Source organism: Condylura cristata, unplaced genomic scaffold (assembly GCF_000260355.1).
Source record: "Condylura cristata isolate star-nosed mole 26May11 unplaced genomic scaffold, ConCri1.0 scaffold00015, whole genome shotgun sequence".
Lineage (NCBI taxonomy): Eukaryota > Metazoa > Chordata > Mammalia > Eulipotyphla > Talpidae > Condylura > Condylura cristata.
The window spans coordinates 35,623,151-35,643,490 of record NW_004567116.1 but is presented as its reverse complement, the minus strand read 5'-3'; the positions used below and the strand labels follow the sequence as shown (position 1 = coordinate 35,643,490).

General features: G+C 39.8%; 1 protein-coding gene across 1 annotated transcript; it reads left to right on the top strand.

Moving 5' to 3' along the window:
* Positions 1 to 5,675: 5,675 nt before the first annotated feature.
* On the top strand, positions 5,676 to 12,970 carry LOC101625330 (interferon-induced very large GTPase 1-like). The gene is given in 2 exon segments (XM_012725301.1): positions 5,676 to 6,225; positions 6,228 to 12,970. Coding segments are annotated over 2 exon segments (7,293 nt in total).
* Positions 12,971 to 20,340: the final 7,370 nt, after the last annotated feature.

Genomic DNA, 20,340 nt, shown 5'->3' with positions numbered 1-20,340 from the left:
CGGACCCCTAGAGCCCACTTCGTTGCATGGTAGATGGGACCAATCATGCCCTATACTGGGGCCAAAGACAGCCCAAGAACCTCCATTGTGCAGGCAGCAGAACAGAGTGACCTGGCTGCACTTAATAGCATCCCCGTGGCCATGACCAATAATCAGGGCAGTTCTGATCATAAGTACTGGCTTCTGCTGGTCGGTGAAGGCAGAATGGACATGTGTGTGTACACCATCCAGTGCATTTAGGTCTATTTTCTGTCAGGTCATGCTCTATCCATGACGATTCCTACTCAAAACTGTGTATGATGAGTGACACAGCAGAGCCCAGCTAAATAATCTGTATATCACAAGAAGAGCTTCCAGTTATGACTGAACAGTATATGAGACCTGTTGGTCTTCTCAGTTACAGACATGGGCAGTCTTGAAAAAAAAAATCTATGAAATTCAAAGATAGATCCTCAAAGTAATGATGCTTTCCAATGACTTTAACTGGGGCACACCTGGATCATCACAGACAGGGATATGGTGAAGACAGGAGTTAGCACAACTGATGGAGGCAAAGCTTAGCACCAAGGTAGATCAAGTTTTCATGAACTTATCCAGGTTATAAAGAAAAGTCAAGAGCAAGAATGTCCTCCTCCACAGAACCAAGGCTGAAAAATAAAGACAAGAAAGGCTACCATTGTGTCATGTTCTAAGAACCATTGGGTTCCAGCTACCAACTGCCTGGAAAAGCCCTGATATATTCTCTTTCTTGCCTGATAGTTTATACCATGTTAGTACCTTTCTAGAGTAAGACACATATCACCGTGGTAGCCTTAGACCAGAAGCCAAAGGCTGGCTAATTCTTTCCATGGGCTAATCCTATGGTCATTTCAAAGACAAGTTTTTTTTTTAAGATTTTTATTTATTTATGCATATAGAACTGGGATAAAGGCTAGAGATGGGGGTATGAAAGGATTCACTAGAGATAGAGTGGAACTGAACAGGCAGATGCACTAAAATACACTGTTGAGGGGAGCAGCGGGCAGGTCAGGAGAGGTCTCCCACTCCATGTGGTTCACCTCCCTGGCAGGTGATCCAACTCAGACTGCAGTGGCAGTGACAGCTTCACAGTACTGCACATTAACCCACTGCACCACCAGAAAGGTCCCTCTTTTCTCATTTTCTTCATTTTCATCATTTTCCTTTTCCATCGAAAAAAACTACTTCAAAATAAACATTTTTTCCTATTGCTTTTCTAACTTCAGTTTAATTTATTTCTATTGTGATTCATTCTTTTCTTCCGTTGCTAACTTTAGCCTCACTTGGTTTTGGTTTTTTGTTTTTTTTTTTGTTTTTTTTTTTTTGTAATTCTTTGAAGTGTAAAGTTAGGTAGTTTATTTGTGATCTTTTTTCTTCATATATGTATTTATTATAAACAACCCTCTAGAACTTTTTTGCAGCATCTCACATGTTTTGTATTTTGTATTTCCATCTCCTTCAAGACTTTTTTAAAAATTTTTATTTATTTATGCATATAAGAACTGAGGTACAGGCCAGAGGTATGGGGGTGAGAGGATTCACCAGAGACAGAGTTGGGAGCTGAATAGGTAGATTGACTGAAATACACTGCTGGGGAAGCAGTGGGCAAAACAAAAGAGGTCTGCCACACCATGTGTGTCACCTCCTTGACAGGGGATTAAAATCAAGCTGCAGTGGCTGGTGATAGTTTCATAAAGCTGTGCTTTAACCAGTGTGTCACATATTTTTTTATATCCCTTTTGATTTTGAGTGTCACATATTTTTTTATATCACTTTTGATTTTTCTTTTTTTCTTTCTTTCTTTTTTTTTTTTTTTTTTTGTATGCACTGGTTGTCAAGATTGTGTTGTATGATTTCCCAAGATATTTGTAGATTTTTCCAACTTTCCTCCTATTCATTTCCAATTTCATACCACTGTGGTAGGAAAAAACTGAGGGAAAATTTCAATGTTCTTAAACTATTGGCTTATATTGTATCCTTTCGCACAATCTCCCCTGAAGAATGTTCTGTGAATCTGAAAATAATTTGTGTGCTATTATTGAATGGTATGTTTCTTTGGTCATTTGGTCTAACTTCTTTTCAAATCCAACATTTCCCTGTTGATTTTCTGTCTGGGTGATCTATCCACTAGTCAAAATGGTGTACTGAAGATCCATTATATTATTTTGCTATATTTTCTATTATACTGTCTATTAAACCTGTTGGTATTTACTTAATAGTCATAGGGGCTCCAATATTGAGTTCACAAATATTTGTAAGTATTATGACTTCTGAGAAATTGACCCCTTACCATGACATCTTTTGTTTCAGTTTACAAAACTCCTTTCAGCATTAACCTTCTTTGACTCTTCTTACAATTTTGCCTTAATGTCTAGCCTGTCTGCCGCATTATGGTAATTCTTTCTTTGCTTTCTCCTTGCATGGAATCTTTTCCCACCCCTTCAGGTTGAGACTGTGTTTCCTTAAAGCTGAAATGAATCTCCTGTAAACATCATACTGTTTGTCTTGATATTTTATCCATTAAGCTACTAAGTGCCTTTTGATTCGTTACTTCAATCCATTTACAGTTAGAGTAATGATTGTTGAGGACTTACTAATGTTATCTTTATTAATTATTTTCTGATTGTCTGTGCTTTTTCTTTTCTCTCATTTTCTCCCACCTTTTCTAAACTGGTGATTTTCCATTATTGTAGGCTGTTTTCCCTTTCTTATATTTTGTGAATATCTGAGGTTTCTGCTTTGTAGTTACCACGAGGCGAACATAAAGTATCCCACTGGATAAACTATGCATTTTAAGCTTATAACAGCATACCATGACCACATACAAAATCTCCATTTTACACTTGTTTGAAAAACTTTGTTCAATTTACCTCCTTTAAATTGTGTATTCAGTCACTATTATACTAACTATAGTTATTTTTATACTGTTTATTTTTAACCAGTATACTATATGGTTAACAAACTATAACAGAATATTCTAAAAACAAAAAAAATTCTAAATATTTGTTCTTTGTGTCTAACAAGGTGTTTTCATACTTTCATATGTTTTCATATCACCAGTGACATCTTTTGTTCCAGTTTACAAAACTTCTTTCAGCATTTCTTGGAAGATCTACTATGATGAACTCCCTCACAACATAATATTGGGTGTGGGGGTGAGAGCCCCTAGTAGGTTATATCTTTTTTCCCCTGGATGTTTTTAAAATGGTCCCCTTGTTTTTATTTTTATTTGTGATAGTTTCATTATAATGTGTTCTACAGAAAAAATGTACACATCAAGGAAAAAAAAGTGAAACGAGGCAGACAGGGTAAACAGGCAGAGGCAGGATCATAGGATGGAACATCCTATCACCTGCCCAGACTGAGAAAAGAGAGCTACCAAAAAGTCCCAAGAAGCCAAATTCAAAAACCAAAACCAAGAGTTATAGCTATACACTATCCATACAACAGGGGCCTATGTGCTATAATCAAACAAAGGACAGTGCCCAATAGCAGCACAGGTTACTGTCTGGAGGTTCTCACCAGCAGGTACAACTGCAAAAGACCTAAGCCTCCAGGAACAACAACCATGGGGCTTATTTTACAAACAGGGGAAATATAGAGCTTACTGTAGCACAAATGACTGGCTTTCTCACCCAGATAGTGTTAGTGATGGTCGCCAAGGGTGACCAGGAGGGTTGAACAGCACTGACCGGTGGTGATGTTCACTACAGGTTCTCTAGAGACAGTGGCAGAGACACCAAATGTTCACAGCACTCTGTGAGTTGTTGGGCTATACCAACAATAATCCTAATTCACTGTTGGTGAATGCAGACTGGTCCAGCCAGTATGGACAGAAACACGGAGGTGTCTAAGAACATTAAAAGTGGATCTCTATTCCATCTAATAATACCACTCTCAGGCATCTATTCAAGAGAGTTCAAAGCCAATAAATCAAAAGGAAACTAGCACTTCTATGTTTACTGCAAACTAGTTACTATAGCTAAATTGTGGGAACGTACTACGTGTCTCTTGTGGCAATATTATTTAACTTTTATTTCCTCTCTGGTTCTTGCAACCCACTATCTGATATTTGGAAGATTATTGTTCCTTTTTCAAAAGATGGTGTTAGAGCTCAGTCTGTGGTTTCTCCTTAGCATACAGACAGTGGTCTGTTTCTCTGATAGACTGTCATTTATCATAGTAGACCTCCCTGTTGAATTCAAACCACACAGAAGCAGCTGACCACAAAGGAAGGGTGTCTAAGTCACCCGCAGACCCAGTGGAGAGAGCCATGGGTAAGAGTCTCCAGAGACTCAGGGGTGGACTTCTTGCTGAGGCCCTTGGCTTCATCAATAGAAATCACCTCCCTTCAGGGACCTTTGATATTACTATCTGCCTCTATTTGGATCTCTTTTCTCCTCCAGCATGTCCCACAAAACAGGGTTAGTCATGCACTTAGCACTCTCCTTTTCCCTAACTGGAGTAGTTCTCATGCACATCACCAAACTTGTACTGGAATATTTGCTTAGAGAAATGGACTTCTATAAAGTTCTCTCACTTCTGTAGTTATCTGCCCAAGTCACCCTACTGGGCATACTTCCAAGCATAATAAAAGAGGCTGGGAGGGTTAACTACTTCTCTGGTTCTACAGCCTAAACCAAGGTCTCCTGCTAATTATGAGATATACAAGTGGGCATGACTCCTCCCAGGTCCTTTGGCATTTGTTGCTACATCAACATCTCCCACAGGGAGACTTTTGTTTCTAGATAAAATTTACTTAGTTATTTAACGGCCATGGCAATAAAAAGGGGAACTTCTTCTACCATTATGCATTCATCTCCAAGGACATTTGAAAGTGGAGGAGACATGGAAATACCTAATGGAGGGGAATCTAATGTCACATATTTTATAAAAATTGATAAAGAAATAAAATATTGAAAAATTTAAAAATCAATTTAAAAATAAGGTATGACAGAATAAGTAATTGTTATGAAATGATCTAAAATTAAGTGGCAGAGATAGATAGGGTACAGTCAAAACTGGCTGGTAGAAACTAATAGAGGAAATAGTAGCACTATTATGTTCAAACAAATATAAAGTTGACAAACTCACGCATCTTTTCAAATGCTAACCCTTGGCTTAATGTTCTCCATGTACTTGATTCTATGTAACAGGATGTACAAAAATCAGGCTGCACACAGAAATCCATGTTCAGAAAATCTACAAAGATGTCTCCACACAAAAAAAAAAAACTTAAAAAATGCTACAAAAAATATTTCTTAAAACAATGAAACATGGAAGTGAGAAAAGAAATTGCTGACCTTCAACCTTAGAATAGTCATCTAGGCCCTGCATTGGTGGGGCACAGCACTGTGAAGCTATCAGCAGTCACTTCAGTGCATGGTCAATCCCCACCCAGGAGGTGACCCACATGATGCAGCAGGCCCTTCCTGTCTTGCCTGCTGCTCCCATTAACAGTGTACTTTGTCTATCTGCCTGTCTGCTCTCCACTCTGTCTCTGGTAAATCCTCTCAATGCCTCTGCAACTCTGGCATGTACCCCAGTTCTGTATGCACAAATAATAAATAAATCTTTTTTAAAAGTATACTCGTTTATATCACTGGCACTATGTAAGGTCATGATCCGGCATAACTGTGTCTTCTCTCCCCACAGCCATGGCCACAGCACAGACAAGCCCCAATGGGTCCCAGCTCCTGGGGGAAAGGAGGCAAAAGCTCCAGGATGTGCTGAGAGAAGCAGGACTGGCAGTTGAGTACTGGCTACCGCAGCTACAGGAACACCTTGGTGTCACCTGCACCCAGGCTCTACAACACCTAGAAGAGAAGGACCTGAAGAAGCTACAGTCCCAGGCACAACACACCTGGGAGAAAAGGGCCCTGGAGAAACTGCTGAACCTATCGCACACAGATGGCCTATCAGAGTCACAGGAGGCACAGGCCGAAATGATGAAGAAGCAGCAGAAGCAGGCGGAGCAGGTACTACAGGACCTGCAGGACTTGTTGTCAGCAGGGAGACAGCGGCAGGAAGAGGCAGTGAGGAGTAAAGAGGCAGAGCTAAGACGAGCCATGGACATCCCCAAAGAGTACTGGCCCCCTCCTCAGACATCCCTAAACAAAGTCATAGAAAGCATACAGAAACAACTTGACCTCACGGAGGGGACACTGTCCCACAGACAAAACCTTCCAGATAGAGAGCTGGTGAGATGGTATCTGGAGGGCTGGCCCTGCAGGGAATTTACAAAACCAGCTCTGAGAGAAGCCTGATAGAGAGGAAAGAAGAACTGCTCTGTGTCCCCAAGGGGTTCTCACTTTCTGGCCCTGAGCAGGGCCCACGCATGGAAACAAGAGAATTTACATCTGCTGAAGACGAGTCCATCTTCACCCAGACTATAGGAAAACTGGGCTTCGGTATAACTGCTGCAGCCAAGTGTGGAGGTTGGGGAATAAACCTGGAGACTGGTATAGATTACAACAAACATTCAGAATCCAAGCAAACCCAACAATCATGTTCTCAGCATTCATATTTCTGTACAACCAAGTTCAGCTACATCCCCCTGGCCTCCTGCCACTTCCCTGCTGACCAGCTCCAGCTCTCCAAGGCTGCTCTCCAGGAACTGCAATGTATTGATGACCTTCTGGGTCAGCCTGCAGATACAGACAGATTTGTCTTGTTGAGGAGCAGGGCTGCAGCCTTCTTCCACAGGTTTGGCTCTCACGCTAACCAGGGCCCTCTGCATCTGGGAGGAATCTACTGGTGGAAAGCCACTGCAGAGGGCTTCCAGAGCAAGCAGCTGGCAGAAGTGAAACAGCAAGCAGTGAAAGCCCTAGATAGTTACATAAGGGGCAGCTACAGTGGCATCAGTGTGCAAGTTGAGGCAGGTGTGGATGTGTCAGCCTCCCATTCAAGCACAGCTTCTCAAAAAACCACCTTCCAAAACCTCCAAACCAAAGTCCAATTATCTACTTCCCAGACAGGTGGCCCACCGGAAGCAAACAGCCTCATTCACTGGAAAGCTGGCCTCGTGGCCAGTAATCAAACCTGGTGTGTCATTGACCAGGGACTTCAGCTGGTGCCCATCTGGGACATCATCCTTTCCAGCCACAGCAGTGATTTTAAGGACCCTCTTCAGGTAGCTAACTGCCTGAAAGACTGTTATGCTGCAATGGTTGACCTCCCAGCCCAAACCCAGAATAGGGAAAAATTACTGAGTACAGGGTCAGAGACTAGGGCTTTCCTGGAGAATGTAAAATCCTGGGAGGTATCTGATCCTGAAGAGCAACTAAAGAAACTGATAGATTTCATGCAAATATTGAATGAAAAAGTTAAAAGTTATGACACTTGGATTTACACATGCCTTACAGATTTGGGTCTGCAGAATTTTCTATTAAACACAGTCAATTTCTGCCAAAAGGTTTCCACTTACAACACTAAATTTGTTAGATCTCAGTTGCGCATCCTCCTGCATCCTCATATCTATAAAGTGAAGAACTTTCCTCAGGCCCGTGCCATCATGCAGTGGATCTTCCAGTCAGAGTCAGTACGGAAGCATGTCAATATCTCCCAATTTTCTGAACTAACAAAGATCTTTAAAGAAACCCAGAAAGATCTCATGGAAGTGAAGGCCATTTCTACGTCTCTAGAACCAGTAGAGCAAGTACAAAGAAAGGCTACTTGTGAGGTAAGTGTGTCTCTTGATTCCTTCTTGAACAACCTCCAAGAAACTAAGCAGCCAGACATACAAATTCTGCTACTCTGCATTGCAATGGGCGCAGGGTACCATGCGGTAAAGAAAACGTTTCAATATATTCTGAGGTGTGAAGAAATAGACTTCCTATCAAATGAAATGCAAAGAGCGCACAATAGATACCAGGAGCTCAAAACTATTTGCAGCTACAGGGCTCACGCATTCCTGGTGCTCACAGGGCTAACCGCTACTGCTAGAGTCACAGCTGTGTCTCCACAAGAGAAAACACAACGCTTGTCATTAATAAAACAGCACATAGGACAATCATTAGCAGAAGAAGTTGCACATGTTCTCAGCAAACTCGGAACATTTTATGATTGGGAAAACCTGGAGAAAGACTTGACATTGCTCATTGATGGGGATTATAAGGCCATCATATCTCCATTGCAAGTCAATGAGGTGATGAAAGAATTGCAAACTATCTTCCATGAAAAGAACCCACCCCATGAATCACATGAAAAGGAAAATAACAAATGGGAACTCACAGAGAATAGGCCCTTGCAAGACTTACTCCAGCGTCTAAGCCTAAAGCATTACTACCCCCAAAAGATGAGCAGAGCTGATGTTCATTTGATCTACAAAGCTTCTGTGTATAACACCCTGCCCAACTCTGAGCAGGACCTTCCCTTCCACTTCCTGCAGAAGCTGCTCATGCTGGATTATGGACTGAGATATCTGGTCTTCAAAGATGAGGGAAACACAGAAAGGCAAGATTACCCAAGTGTCGCAAGTCTAGAAAATCCAGCTTTTGATCCACATGCAGATCTATTTGAAGATAGTGGTGGTCCCACTAACATTCCAACACCTAGCCCCAGGCCCCACATCCACCCTATGGATGTCCAGATGGCAATTCTTCACTGTGCAGATGACTTTGCCAGACAATATATTTTGGGCAAACTTGCCGTGTGTCAGTTTGCCCTCCCCCTTCTAATACCAAATCCCTGCAATTCTCAGATTGAATTCTCCCTCTGGTCACTCAGGCAAATTAGGAAAACCTGGAAAGAGTCAAGGACACCAGCAACTAAGAACAACAATTTCAGGAATCAGCAGATGTGCCAGGTCTCTACCCCCATTGTGTCCTTCATTCGAGTTGGAAGTGGCTTCTCTGCTTCCAAATCTCAGATCATGAACTGTCTGCTCAGTCACCATAAACATGATGTCTTTTTTAACAGACACTGCAAAGGGAGCAGCAAAGACTGTCTCTTGATGCAAGGGGTGGTGGAAATCTGCTGGTACTGCCCCGGGGGGGAAGAGGAAGACAGATTTCACAACTGCCTGACCTTCACCAATCTTCATGGAGATGCTAAGGAACACCAGGAGCAACTCACCTTCCTGCAGGAGGTCTCTTCCCTCCTTGTGGTCCTCATGTCAACTGCTGATGACAACAAAGAAAATGAACAAGTTTTCAGAAAGCTTAGGAAGTCCTCAAAACCTCTGATCTTTTTGCTTGAAACTGAAGAAAAAACTGCAAATAAAAACTCTGGTCAAATAGTGAAAATCGGAATCAGAAACAGAAATGAGGCTGAATTAACAGAAGAGCTCATGTCTACAATCCAGTGTTTGCTAGAGAGATCTGATGCTACTCTAAGCCTGCAGGACTGTGCTCAGATTGCTCGCAAACAGGGATTCCTTGTTGACGAAGACCAGAAAGACTGCAAGGAGGCCAAAGAAAAGGCAGAGATACTAATGGCCCTACTGGAAGAACCTGAGATATCTCAGATAAAGGAAAAGTTACTGCCCCTTCAGGGACAACTTTGGCACCTATGGTGTCAGAAGGACAAAGAACTGTATCACCTGAGAGAGAAGGGCAATCGGAGCATTGAACAACACAAGAGTGAAACTGAGTTAGAAAAGCATAGAATACGATGTCAACAGTTGACCAGAGCCTTTCCTCTCAATGATTTAATGAAATCTGTCCTTCAAATTCTCCAAAAACATTCAGAAACTCACATGAAATTTTATTTCTTGCAATGGTTGAGTTTGTTTTTGGAGAATCACACTGAAGGACACTTGGAAAATCTGAATCAAAAGAAAAAGACTTTGTGGTCACAGATACAAACAGAAAAGCAAAATGTACTAAAGAGCATCAGTCAGAAAAACTTGGAAAATAAGCTAGAAGCTATCTCCAGAGAGATTAATGACTGTACTCTGGGGATTGAGCAGCTTCTCAGAGAAGTTAGCCAGCTCTATGAAGCTCTGGAAGAAGTTTCTTCCACAAAAGATAAACTTATCCTGGCTCTCCCCCAGATTGCTGCAGATCTGATGATCGCTGGGGTTCCAATTGAGCTGATGGATGGGGACGCTTCCTATGTGCCTCTGAAGTGGGTGGCAGCTGTGTTTGACAAGGTCTCTGAGAGTCTAGGGGACAAACGACTGTTTGTTCTCTCTGTTCTGGGCCTGCAGAGCTCAGGGAAGTCCACCCTGCTGAATGCCCTTTTTGGGCTGCAGTTCACTGTCAGTGCGGGGAAGTGCACCCGGGGGGCCTATATGCAGCTCCTGAGGGTGGAAGAGACATTCGCAGAAGAACTGGGCTTTGATTTTGTGCTGGTCGTAGACACAAAAGGCCTTCGAGCCCCAGAACTCCACAACAAATCCCAGAATTGGGACAATGAGTTGGCAACATTTGTCACTGGACTTGGAAACTTGACTCTGGTCAATATTTTTGGAGAGAATCCATCAGAAATGCAAGACATTCTACAAATAGTTGTCCAAGCCTTTCTGAGGATGAAACAAGTGAAAATCTATCCAAGCTGCCTCTTTGTCCATCAGAACACGAGAGAAGACACAGCTGGAGAACAAACCATGGAACGACGAAGGCAGTTAGAGCAGAGACTGGATGAAATGGCAGCAAAAGCAGCTGAGCAGGAACAGTGCTCAGATGTGACCCGATTCAGTGATGTCATTAAGTTTGATGTCAACACTCACGTCTCCTACTTTGCACACCTGTGGGACGGCAACCCCCCAATGGCCCCTCCTAATCCTCGCTACAGTCACAATGTCCAGGACCTAAAGAGCAGGATTCTTCTGACCGCCAAGCGGCAATCCAGGGGAAGCATCATGAGGATATCGGATGTCAAACTGCGAGTCCAGGACTTGTGGAGAGCACTAGTGAGTGAGAACTTTATTTTCAGCTTCAGGAACACCCAAGAGGTCATGGCCATGAGCAAACTGGAAACTATGTACAATTCCTGGACCTGGGAGCTGAGGAGCCATGTGCGGGGCTTGCAGGACAAGATCATCAACCAGATTCAGAATGGGAAAACTGACATAGGCCTAATGGAAGAGCTTCATAATCCTGCCACAGAAAAATATGAGGCCATCAAGCAAGAACTTGAAACATATTTTAATGAAGATCCAGATAGTGAAATACTGGTTCAGTGGAAAGAAAATTTTGAGAGTAAGTTAAACAGCCTCAAAGACCAACTTATTGCAGAGAACCAAGGAAAAGCCAATGAACTTATCAGCTTTAAAAATAGTGAAGAAAAACTGGAAAACAAAAAATCAAATTATAAGAAGGAATTGCTAAAAAGAAGTCGAAAGTTGGCTTTAAGTGTAAAGGGCAAACAACTGAGTGAGGATGAGCTATGTAAAAGATTCAATGAACTTTGGCAAAAATGGGTCTCCGAAGTATGCTCACCACTCCATGTAGTTCCAGAAATTGATGTGGATGCAGAAATTGATGTGGATGCAGAAAACACCCTTTTGCAACATTTCAACAAGGAGAAAAATATAGTGAACATACTGAAAGAAAATTCTGGGAAAAAATTTGAAATTGATTATGGCAAGCATGTCCAAATGAACAAGAAATATAAGGTGTTTCGAAGGCAATTAGAGGCCCACGATGAACAAACCATAAAGAGGACCAGGGATCACATTGTTTCAAAATATGAAGAAATTATTACCAACATTTGGAAGCAACAGCGTGACTACAATTCAAGTTATTTCCACGAAATCCTGAAAATAATAGAGCAAGAAGTGAAATCTGCACCAATTAAGGAAAGATACACATTTACAAGTAGATATAAAATTGATTTGTCTATGAGTTTATTTCAAAGTGCATCAGAAAGATTTAAGGAGATGCACAAGGCATTCAAGCAAGCAAACGATCCTGTCAACTACCTGGAAAGCAAGAAAGAGGATTTCTTCATGAGTTTTAAGATCTCTTGTCAGGGAGCAACTTCAATCAAAACATTTGTTGATTTTCTGTGGAACAAGCTCACTCCTGCTGTCCTCACTACCATCATGGGGCAAATGGTTCATCACATTTCAAATGATATTCAAACTTGTTCTACTTTCAATGGTAACAGAGCCAACCTGGAAAAACACATTCTCATCTCTCTAGCAGAAGAAGAGAATTTTGAGAATTACTGGCAGTACCTTCATCAAACACAATCATATTTCAGGAATTACATTGAAAGTTACATTCAAAAATATTGTTCAGACAAAGAAAGTGAAAAAATGAAGAATTTTTTAAAAATAAGTTTAGATGATATCAAGAATACCATCCTTTCAGCCATTCAAAAATCCACTGAAATAGCTAAGGATAAAAGCAGCACTGTTTCTGAGTGGTTGGATTTGTTCTGTGATCAACTGGGGAGTAACCTAGTCTTGCCTCGAAAGGACCTGGTGAGCATTGAACACCAGGAGATAAAAGACAGTGATTTCCTCAAAGAAGCCATGAGTGAAGCTTTGGACTCTGCAATGGAAATAGTAGCACAGAACTGCCAGAGCAAGTTTGTAGAAAAAATGGTTCCTGAAATTGAGAAAAGGTTCTCTGAACATCTCTGGGGTTGCTGGGAACAGTGTCCTTGCTGTGGAGCAATTTGTACCAACACAGTCCCTGCACATACGGGAGACCACAGTGTTCCATTCCACCGTCCTGGGGCTGTCAATGGAGAGGATTGGCATAAGACAGGACATTTTGTCATCGAGTGCTGTACTAGTTTGGTAGCAAGTACGTATGTAATTGTTTTGGAAGATGGCAGAAAAATCCCATGGAAACATTACCGAAAGGCAGGAAGGAAATATGCCAAATGGAGCATCACACCAGACTCATCCATCCAGCCATATTGGAAATGGTTTGTCTGTCACTTCAAAGAAAAGCTACAAGAAAAATATCAGAAAAAGTTTGCTGGAAGGGGTGAAATCCCTGAGGCTTGGACCAAAATCACAAAGCAGGATGTGCTGAATGACTTGAAAAGATAATAACATTCAGTGACCACAAAAGAGCGCCAGCATAAACAATGCTCAGATATCTCCTCCTCACAATAAGAACTCTTGTTATTTCCACTTATCAAATGAAACATCTAAAAACAAATCAACCAATATTTCAAGAATTTAAGATTTTCTGTGAAAGGACTTCACTTTGCCTTGATTCCTTCTACTTTAAAAACATTTTACCAAACATATATCTTACTCAGAGTTTAAAACATTATCAGAATATTGTTTTTTCTTTTAAAGTATTCAATTTTATATAAGTTGATGACGTTAAACTAGGTTAAGGACTATTGCCTTATCAGTACCCCCAATCACCATGAACACTTTGGGTCCCTGATCCCACAGTTTTCACATAAAGTCCCTGTTTCTTTATTCTGTGAGGAGGATGCAGGCATGCAGAACTTACCAACTAAGCAAAAACAGAAGCCACAAGTCAGAGTAAGCTTGACTATAAGAACTAGACCCTGGTCCTCCTCACGTGCTGCCCTATCCTCTATTGAAAAATACTTCCAATAAAAATTGGCTTTACATCTGCCCTCTAGGTCTCTGGATCCTTCTACAACCTGTGCTGAACTTCCCTTCCTCCATACCACATCATAAATTATCAGAAAATGTTGTTCTTATAGAGAGAAATCAAGTCACTACAGGCTGCTGCAGCATTCCATAAATTAACTATTGGTTGTTTCAACAACAAACAGTTCTGTAAGCTTTCATCTCTTTGTACAAGTGAGTAGTAGTCCATTCTGTAGAGATGTCACATCCTCTTTATCCAATTATCCTTCACAGGGCACCCAGCTGTTTCCATAAGTAGTCTATTGTAAATAGTGCTGCAGTGAACATAAGAGTGCACATACCTCTTCAAATCAGTATTTTTGCACTGAATCCTGAACAAAAATGAATATTATGATGGACCTAAGTGTATCATCCAAGGCTTCCATTTATGATGGCACTGTCTATCCCTGAATAGCAGTGACAACAGTCCATGAAAAGGCAATAAAAGGACTTGGCTCTTCAGAGCTGGAAAACAGGAGTGTTGCCCACACTATCTTTGTCCCCAATGGACTGCAGGCATTTCTCAGTCTCAGATCAGATGACCCTACCTGCAGAAGAAATCCTATTTAATATACATCACTATGAATGATATATCTTCCCTCCTGTCACCTGGAAAATACACCTTAATGCCTGTCTCTCATGTCGCTTTGCCTTGAAATCTACAATATCTAGTAAACAGTTGCTGAATGCTCTTTGCATGGATATTTGTTTAATGAATCTATAATGGCCTTCAACTAAGAAATATTAAACATCAAAGATTAAAGTTTTTAATCTTTAAGTTAAAATTGTTGAATAAGAATAAAAAAAGCTGGTTTAGTAACACTCATAGGAAAGGTGGTGCTCTCAACAGAGGTCAGGCTCAAGCACTGCCCACTATCTGTGTTACAATCCTCTAGGTGTTGTAAAGGTGTTTAAAAGAACATGCTGTCCACTGGGGCAAAAAGACACCCAATGATGATGCTGTTTATATCTATAAACAGAAAAGGGCAAAAATAAGATAGCGGAAGGAAGACAAAGAGTACGAACCCAAATAAAGACTTACAACTCTTATTAAAAACCCACTGATGGAGGGCCTTCCCTGGTGACACAGCGGGTTAAAGCACAGCACTAAGAAGCTAAAGCCACTACCACATAAGTTTGAATCCCACTTGCCCCGAGGAGATCCACATGGCAAGGCAGACCTCTCCTGAGCTGCCCGCTGCTCCCCTCAGCAGTGAACTTCGTCGATCTACCTGTTCTGCTACCCTCTCTGTCTCTGGTGAATCCTCTCACCCTCCACATCTCTGGCCTGTACCCCAGTTCCATATGAATAAATAAATAAATAAATAAATCTTAAAAAAAAAAGCCCACTGATGGAAATGAGTGGGTTCCTGGTGTTAAGAACCAGCAGCATCATGGCCCCAAATAATCTACAACCATATACAATGAGGAAAAGGATAATTACCCAATACTTTTGAGAATTACTGAACATAAGGTTTGAATTGACACAAACATCTAGAGAAAGGAAGTATCCTTATTAATAAATGGTGGATAGGTGATAAATGGGTTCCTGGTTAGTGAGGCTCACAGTCAATTCACTAGGTTCGCTGATCTGTCCTCATCCAGGAGGTTTTTATGATTCCACCTAAATTTTAATATTTTAATAAACTTTTAACATTCTTTGAAGAATACTGGTGGTATTTCTAGTTGAATTGCATTAATTTACATATCATTTTTGATGGAATAAAGATTTTGACTATAATGATTCTCCTATCATGAGCATGGAATGCCTTTGCATCTCCTTACGTCACCATTTAATGTCTTAATAGTGTAATAGTGTAATAGCTTTAATTGTGTAAGTAAAACAACAGTAAGGCAGAGTGTTAAAGCACTCAAGGGACAGTGACCAGATGGAGGAGAGGTCACTATCTATGGGTCTCAACATGGCACATAATTACAAGATCACTCAGGTACAGGATTAACAACAATGGGGCTTATTTAACAAATGGAGGAAATATAGAGCTTCTGAGGCCACAAATGGCAGCTATCTCACCCCAGACAGTGTCCACAATGTCCAGAAGTCCCAAAAGAAAATGTCACTCATTCAAGATCAGTCTATCTTGTCAATGAGGGCCTTTATTTTGTGGCAAACTGACAAGCAGTTGGCCAGGATCCAACTGGAGGTGCTCACAGGTGTGTGCAGCAGCCCACAGCAATGGTCTGAAGGTGTAGCTAGGTAAGATACTACACTATTTTACCACTTTGTTCTTTAACTCTATTACTGTGCTAACTCTGCTTCTCCAAAGCTGAAAGTGGGAAGATCTACACATGGCTACCAGGCATATGACATGGTACTCCACATCATTAGTCATTCCAGAAATGCAAATAAAACCCACAGCAAAACACTACTTCATATCACAAGTAGTGATATGAAACAAGTGTTGCTGAAATTGTAGAGAAATTTTGGCTCCCCCTAAAATTTGGTGTGCATATAAAGTAATGTATTTATTTTAGAAATAGTTGTCAGTTTTTCAAAATTTGTCAAAGAGTTATTATATGAACTAGCAGTTTCACTCCTACAAATATACCTAAGAAATATGAAGTAGGCCCTCCCTGGTAGCGCACTGGGTTAAAACACAGCAATTCAAGGGAGCCTCAGCCACTTTGATGCCAGTTCAATTCCCAGCCCCAGAGGTGATCCACATGGCGCAACAGACCTCTCCTGACCCACCCACTGCTCTTCTCAGCAGTGTATTTTGTCAGTCAGCCTGTTTTGCTCCCCATTCTGTCTGTGGTGAATCCTCTCACCACCACTGCACCTCTGGCTTGCATCCTAATTCTGTATGCATAAATAAATCTTTTTTTAAAAAAGGAAAGAAATATGAAGTATATAGCCACACAAAAACTTATACATAAGTATTCATAGCAGCATCAATCATAATAGCTACAAAGTGAAAAAAAGTCCATCAAATATTGAATGGATTAACAAAAATATGGTAGATTCATAAAATGTGATATTGACCCCAAAAAGGGAGTAAACTGATGATACATGCTACAACATACAAAAAACTGTAGAACATCACACTTAGTGAAAGAATCTAGAGACAAAACGATACTACTCATGTGAAATGCCAAAATAGGCCAATCTGTAGAGACAGAAATTAGATTACTGGTCACCTAAGGCTGGGAGGAAGTGTCGAAGGGAGTACTTAGTACTCCCAAGAAATACAAAGTATATGTCCACACAAAAACTTACAAATATTCATGGCAGCATTAATCATAACAGTTACAAAGTGAAAAAAAAAATGAATGTCCAGAGTAGTGTGCAGGTGTTGGGAAGTGCAGGAGTGTAGCTGCTGCAGGGTGCTGCTTGCAGTTGGTGGGACCCCTGGGCCAAGGCAGTGAAGGATGCTATGTATAAAAGTGGGTATATTCTACAATGAATGAAAATAGCCAGTTCTTTAAGAGAAGTACTGAATCTTTACAAAAATCTCCTGTACCTTGGATGAGACTATCCAAAAGGAGCAGATATTTTAAAAGCACCTGAAGAATGTTTTCCTTAAAAACAAAAATGTGGAGGACTCAGAGAAGATCAAAGAACTTATTAAACAGGGCAAATTTGTAATAGAGCTATGAAGCAGAGCTACTATTCAGATGGAAACAAGACCAACTGATTGCTGTAACTATGATTTGAAAATCAGCTGTTGATAGCAAATATTATGAAACTAAAGCTAACTACAAATGGCAAGGTACACATGTCCTGCAAAAAATACCTACCTGATGCCTTACTAACCGATAAAAAATTCAACTTCTATTTACAGAGTTTTATCAGCAACCATTTATGCTCAACTTCTATCTTACAATAGAAGTTAAAATTGTATTATTGACAAATGCAAATTGCAAATTAAAGATCACCAATTCTGAATGAAAATGTCATTTAAAACCATTTACCTTAACAGGTTTTTGCCAATTATTTCTAACCCAATTCTTTGTTTTACTGATAACAGAATGGCAAAATAACTTTTTGAAAAGTCACTCCTCTAACCTGATGAAAGAGTATTATTTTCTTTTCTGCTTTGGTACATAAGCACCATATATTCAAGGTTCACTACAAAACAAATGGCACTGGTAATAATTTAAGTACAGTGATAAAGAATAATATGTCTGGAGCAAGAATAATTCTAATCTCAGAACAACTTGCTATTCAACATAATTGGTATTACAGATGTACATATTCAGTTATTTCCAAGTTTAATTTCACTGCTAGCTTGCTTTGGGCCTTAAAACATATTACCTGTTCTGTATCAACTACCTCTGGTGATAAAATGTAATAAACAATGCTATTCTGTAAATGCCCATCAAGTATTGAATGGATTAACAAAATATGGTTGATACATACAATTTGATAATGACCAAAAAGAAGGAATAGACTACTGTTTCACCTGCTACAACATAGATGAAACTGCAGAACATCACAGCTAGTGAAAGAATCTAAACACAAAAATCGTATATTATGTAACACTACTCAGGTGTAATGCCTAGATATTGTCTCTACAACTTGTAGAGACAAAAATTAGATTACTGGTTGCCTAAGGCTGGGAGGAAGTGGTGAGAGGAGTAGAGGAATGAATGCTAATGAGTATAGATTTGCTCTGTAAATAATATTTTGGAAATTATCAAAAGATTAGGATGATGGCCACCCAACTCTGTAGATAGTCTAAAACCCACTGAATTGCGTGCTTTTAGTAGGTAAACATCATGGTTTGTAAACTGCAACTAATTTAGATATTGAAAGTGAAAGTGATTAATAAAAGTCCACCAAAATATCAATGTGCCACAAAATGTAGAAACTGTGGAGGTTAGATTATCTAAAATTAAGGAAATATCTCCCAAACCATTAACAGCTTACAAATTTTAAGTATGTTTTACATAAAGTAGAAATCACAGGGTATTTATAAATGATTAGAACACAACACCACAAAAAATTAAAGTAGTTCAACTCTTTAATTACTACAGATTTTTAAAATAGGTATATTAAAAGTTGTAAAATGATTATTACAAAGTGCATAGCAACTTGAGACATCACGAGAATATGACATCACATCCCAAGAGGAGCACAACTTCCCAGAATCCAGCCACAAAGACATGGGGATTATAACTCTATCAGTTAGGGAGTCAAAATCACTATAATAAAGAAAATCAAAAAAATAGAAGAAAGTGGAGAAAAGCAAGTCAAAGTAATACGAGGACTCAGAAAATATAACCAAAGAGATACAATAAAGTTCAGAAAAATAAACTAATTAACTCATGAATAAAATTAACAAACAGAAGAGAGAAAGTGAAACAAATCAGTACAGTGAAGTAGAAGGCTACACAATCAATATAGAAAAAACTGGTCGTATTCCTGTATGTAAATAACAAATTAGAAGAGAAAAAAATCAAGAAAACAATACTATTTAGAGCATATCAAAAAGAATTAAATACCTAGAACGAAACCTAATAAAAGTGGTGAAAGCCTGAACCATGGTAACTATGTTGAGATTATTTAAAAAAATAAATGAAGCCCCAAAGAAATGGAAAGATATTCCCTGTTCATGGATTGAAAGAATAAACATTGTTAAAATAGCCATCCTACCCAAAACAATGTACAGCTCTAATGTAATCTATAGCAAAGTTTCAATGACATTTTTTTCCAAGAAAATGGAGCATTATTGAAATTTATGTGGAACCACAAAAGACCCCAAATAAACAAAGCTATTTTAAAATAAAAAGGAGAAAAAGAGATATCTTACTCCCAGACTTCTAAAAGTTTTAGTTTAAAAACTGTTTGGTATTGGAATAAAACTAGTCAATGGAATAGAATTGAGAGCCCAGAAACAAACCTACACCTACATGGACAGTTAATTTAGGACAAAGGTGTCAAAAATACACAATGAAAAAAGGAAAATCTCTTCAACTAACAATGCTGAGAAAACTGAACAGCCACATGCAAAAGAATGAAACTGTCACCAGAAATCTAGAGCTTGCACTGCCTGTCACCATCAAACACCAATAAAGCACAGATAGGAACTGAGTCTTTAAGTTGCGCTTTAATCAGACCACTGGCAATCGGAAGATGGGGTTCATCCTAAAGAGACTGCCTTAACATTTCATTTCCAGGATGCTTTCTAGTGAACCAGTTGTTAAACAGTAAGCAGGCTTTCACCTCTGCCAGGAGCTCATGATGTCCAGACCCCAATGCTCTTTATCACCCTCCCAGATATCTGGCCTCAAGTGAGTCCTATGTGCTGAGTCTGGTCTCCTGACAAAGCTGGTTCCAGCACTCCTCCAGATGTGTCCAACTGGATCCTCCCTCCCTAGCTCCATCACAACTAAACAACTATCTCACACCATACACAAAAACTAACTCATGGACTAAATGTAAACATGAAACCATAAATTACATAGGGAAAAAAAAACAAACCCTAGGTCAAACACAAGAGACATTGTCTTCAGTAGTATCTTTGGGGGCTCAACTACAGTGGCAAATAATAAACAAACGACACCACATCAAATTAGAAGACTGCACAGCAACAACTCCCTAACATCACTGTTATTTCTGCGCCACCTAAGAAATGTGCATTTATTCTAAGTTGGAAATAGTACTTAGAGACCTTAGGTCTGCATCACAGTTTCTGGCTTTGTATAAAAGAATTTAACAAAAGCCCACAGGGATTGCAACTGAGATGGGAAAAGGCACAAAATGATGTAAAAATAAACTGTTACAATTTTTTTAAGTTTAATTTAATTTTAAAAAATAATTTAACAAGAAATCAAGATAAACAGCA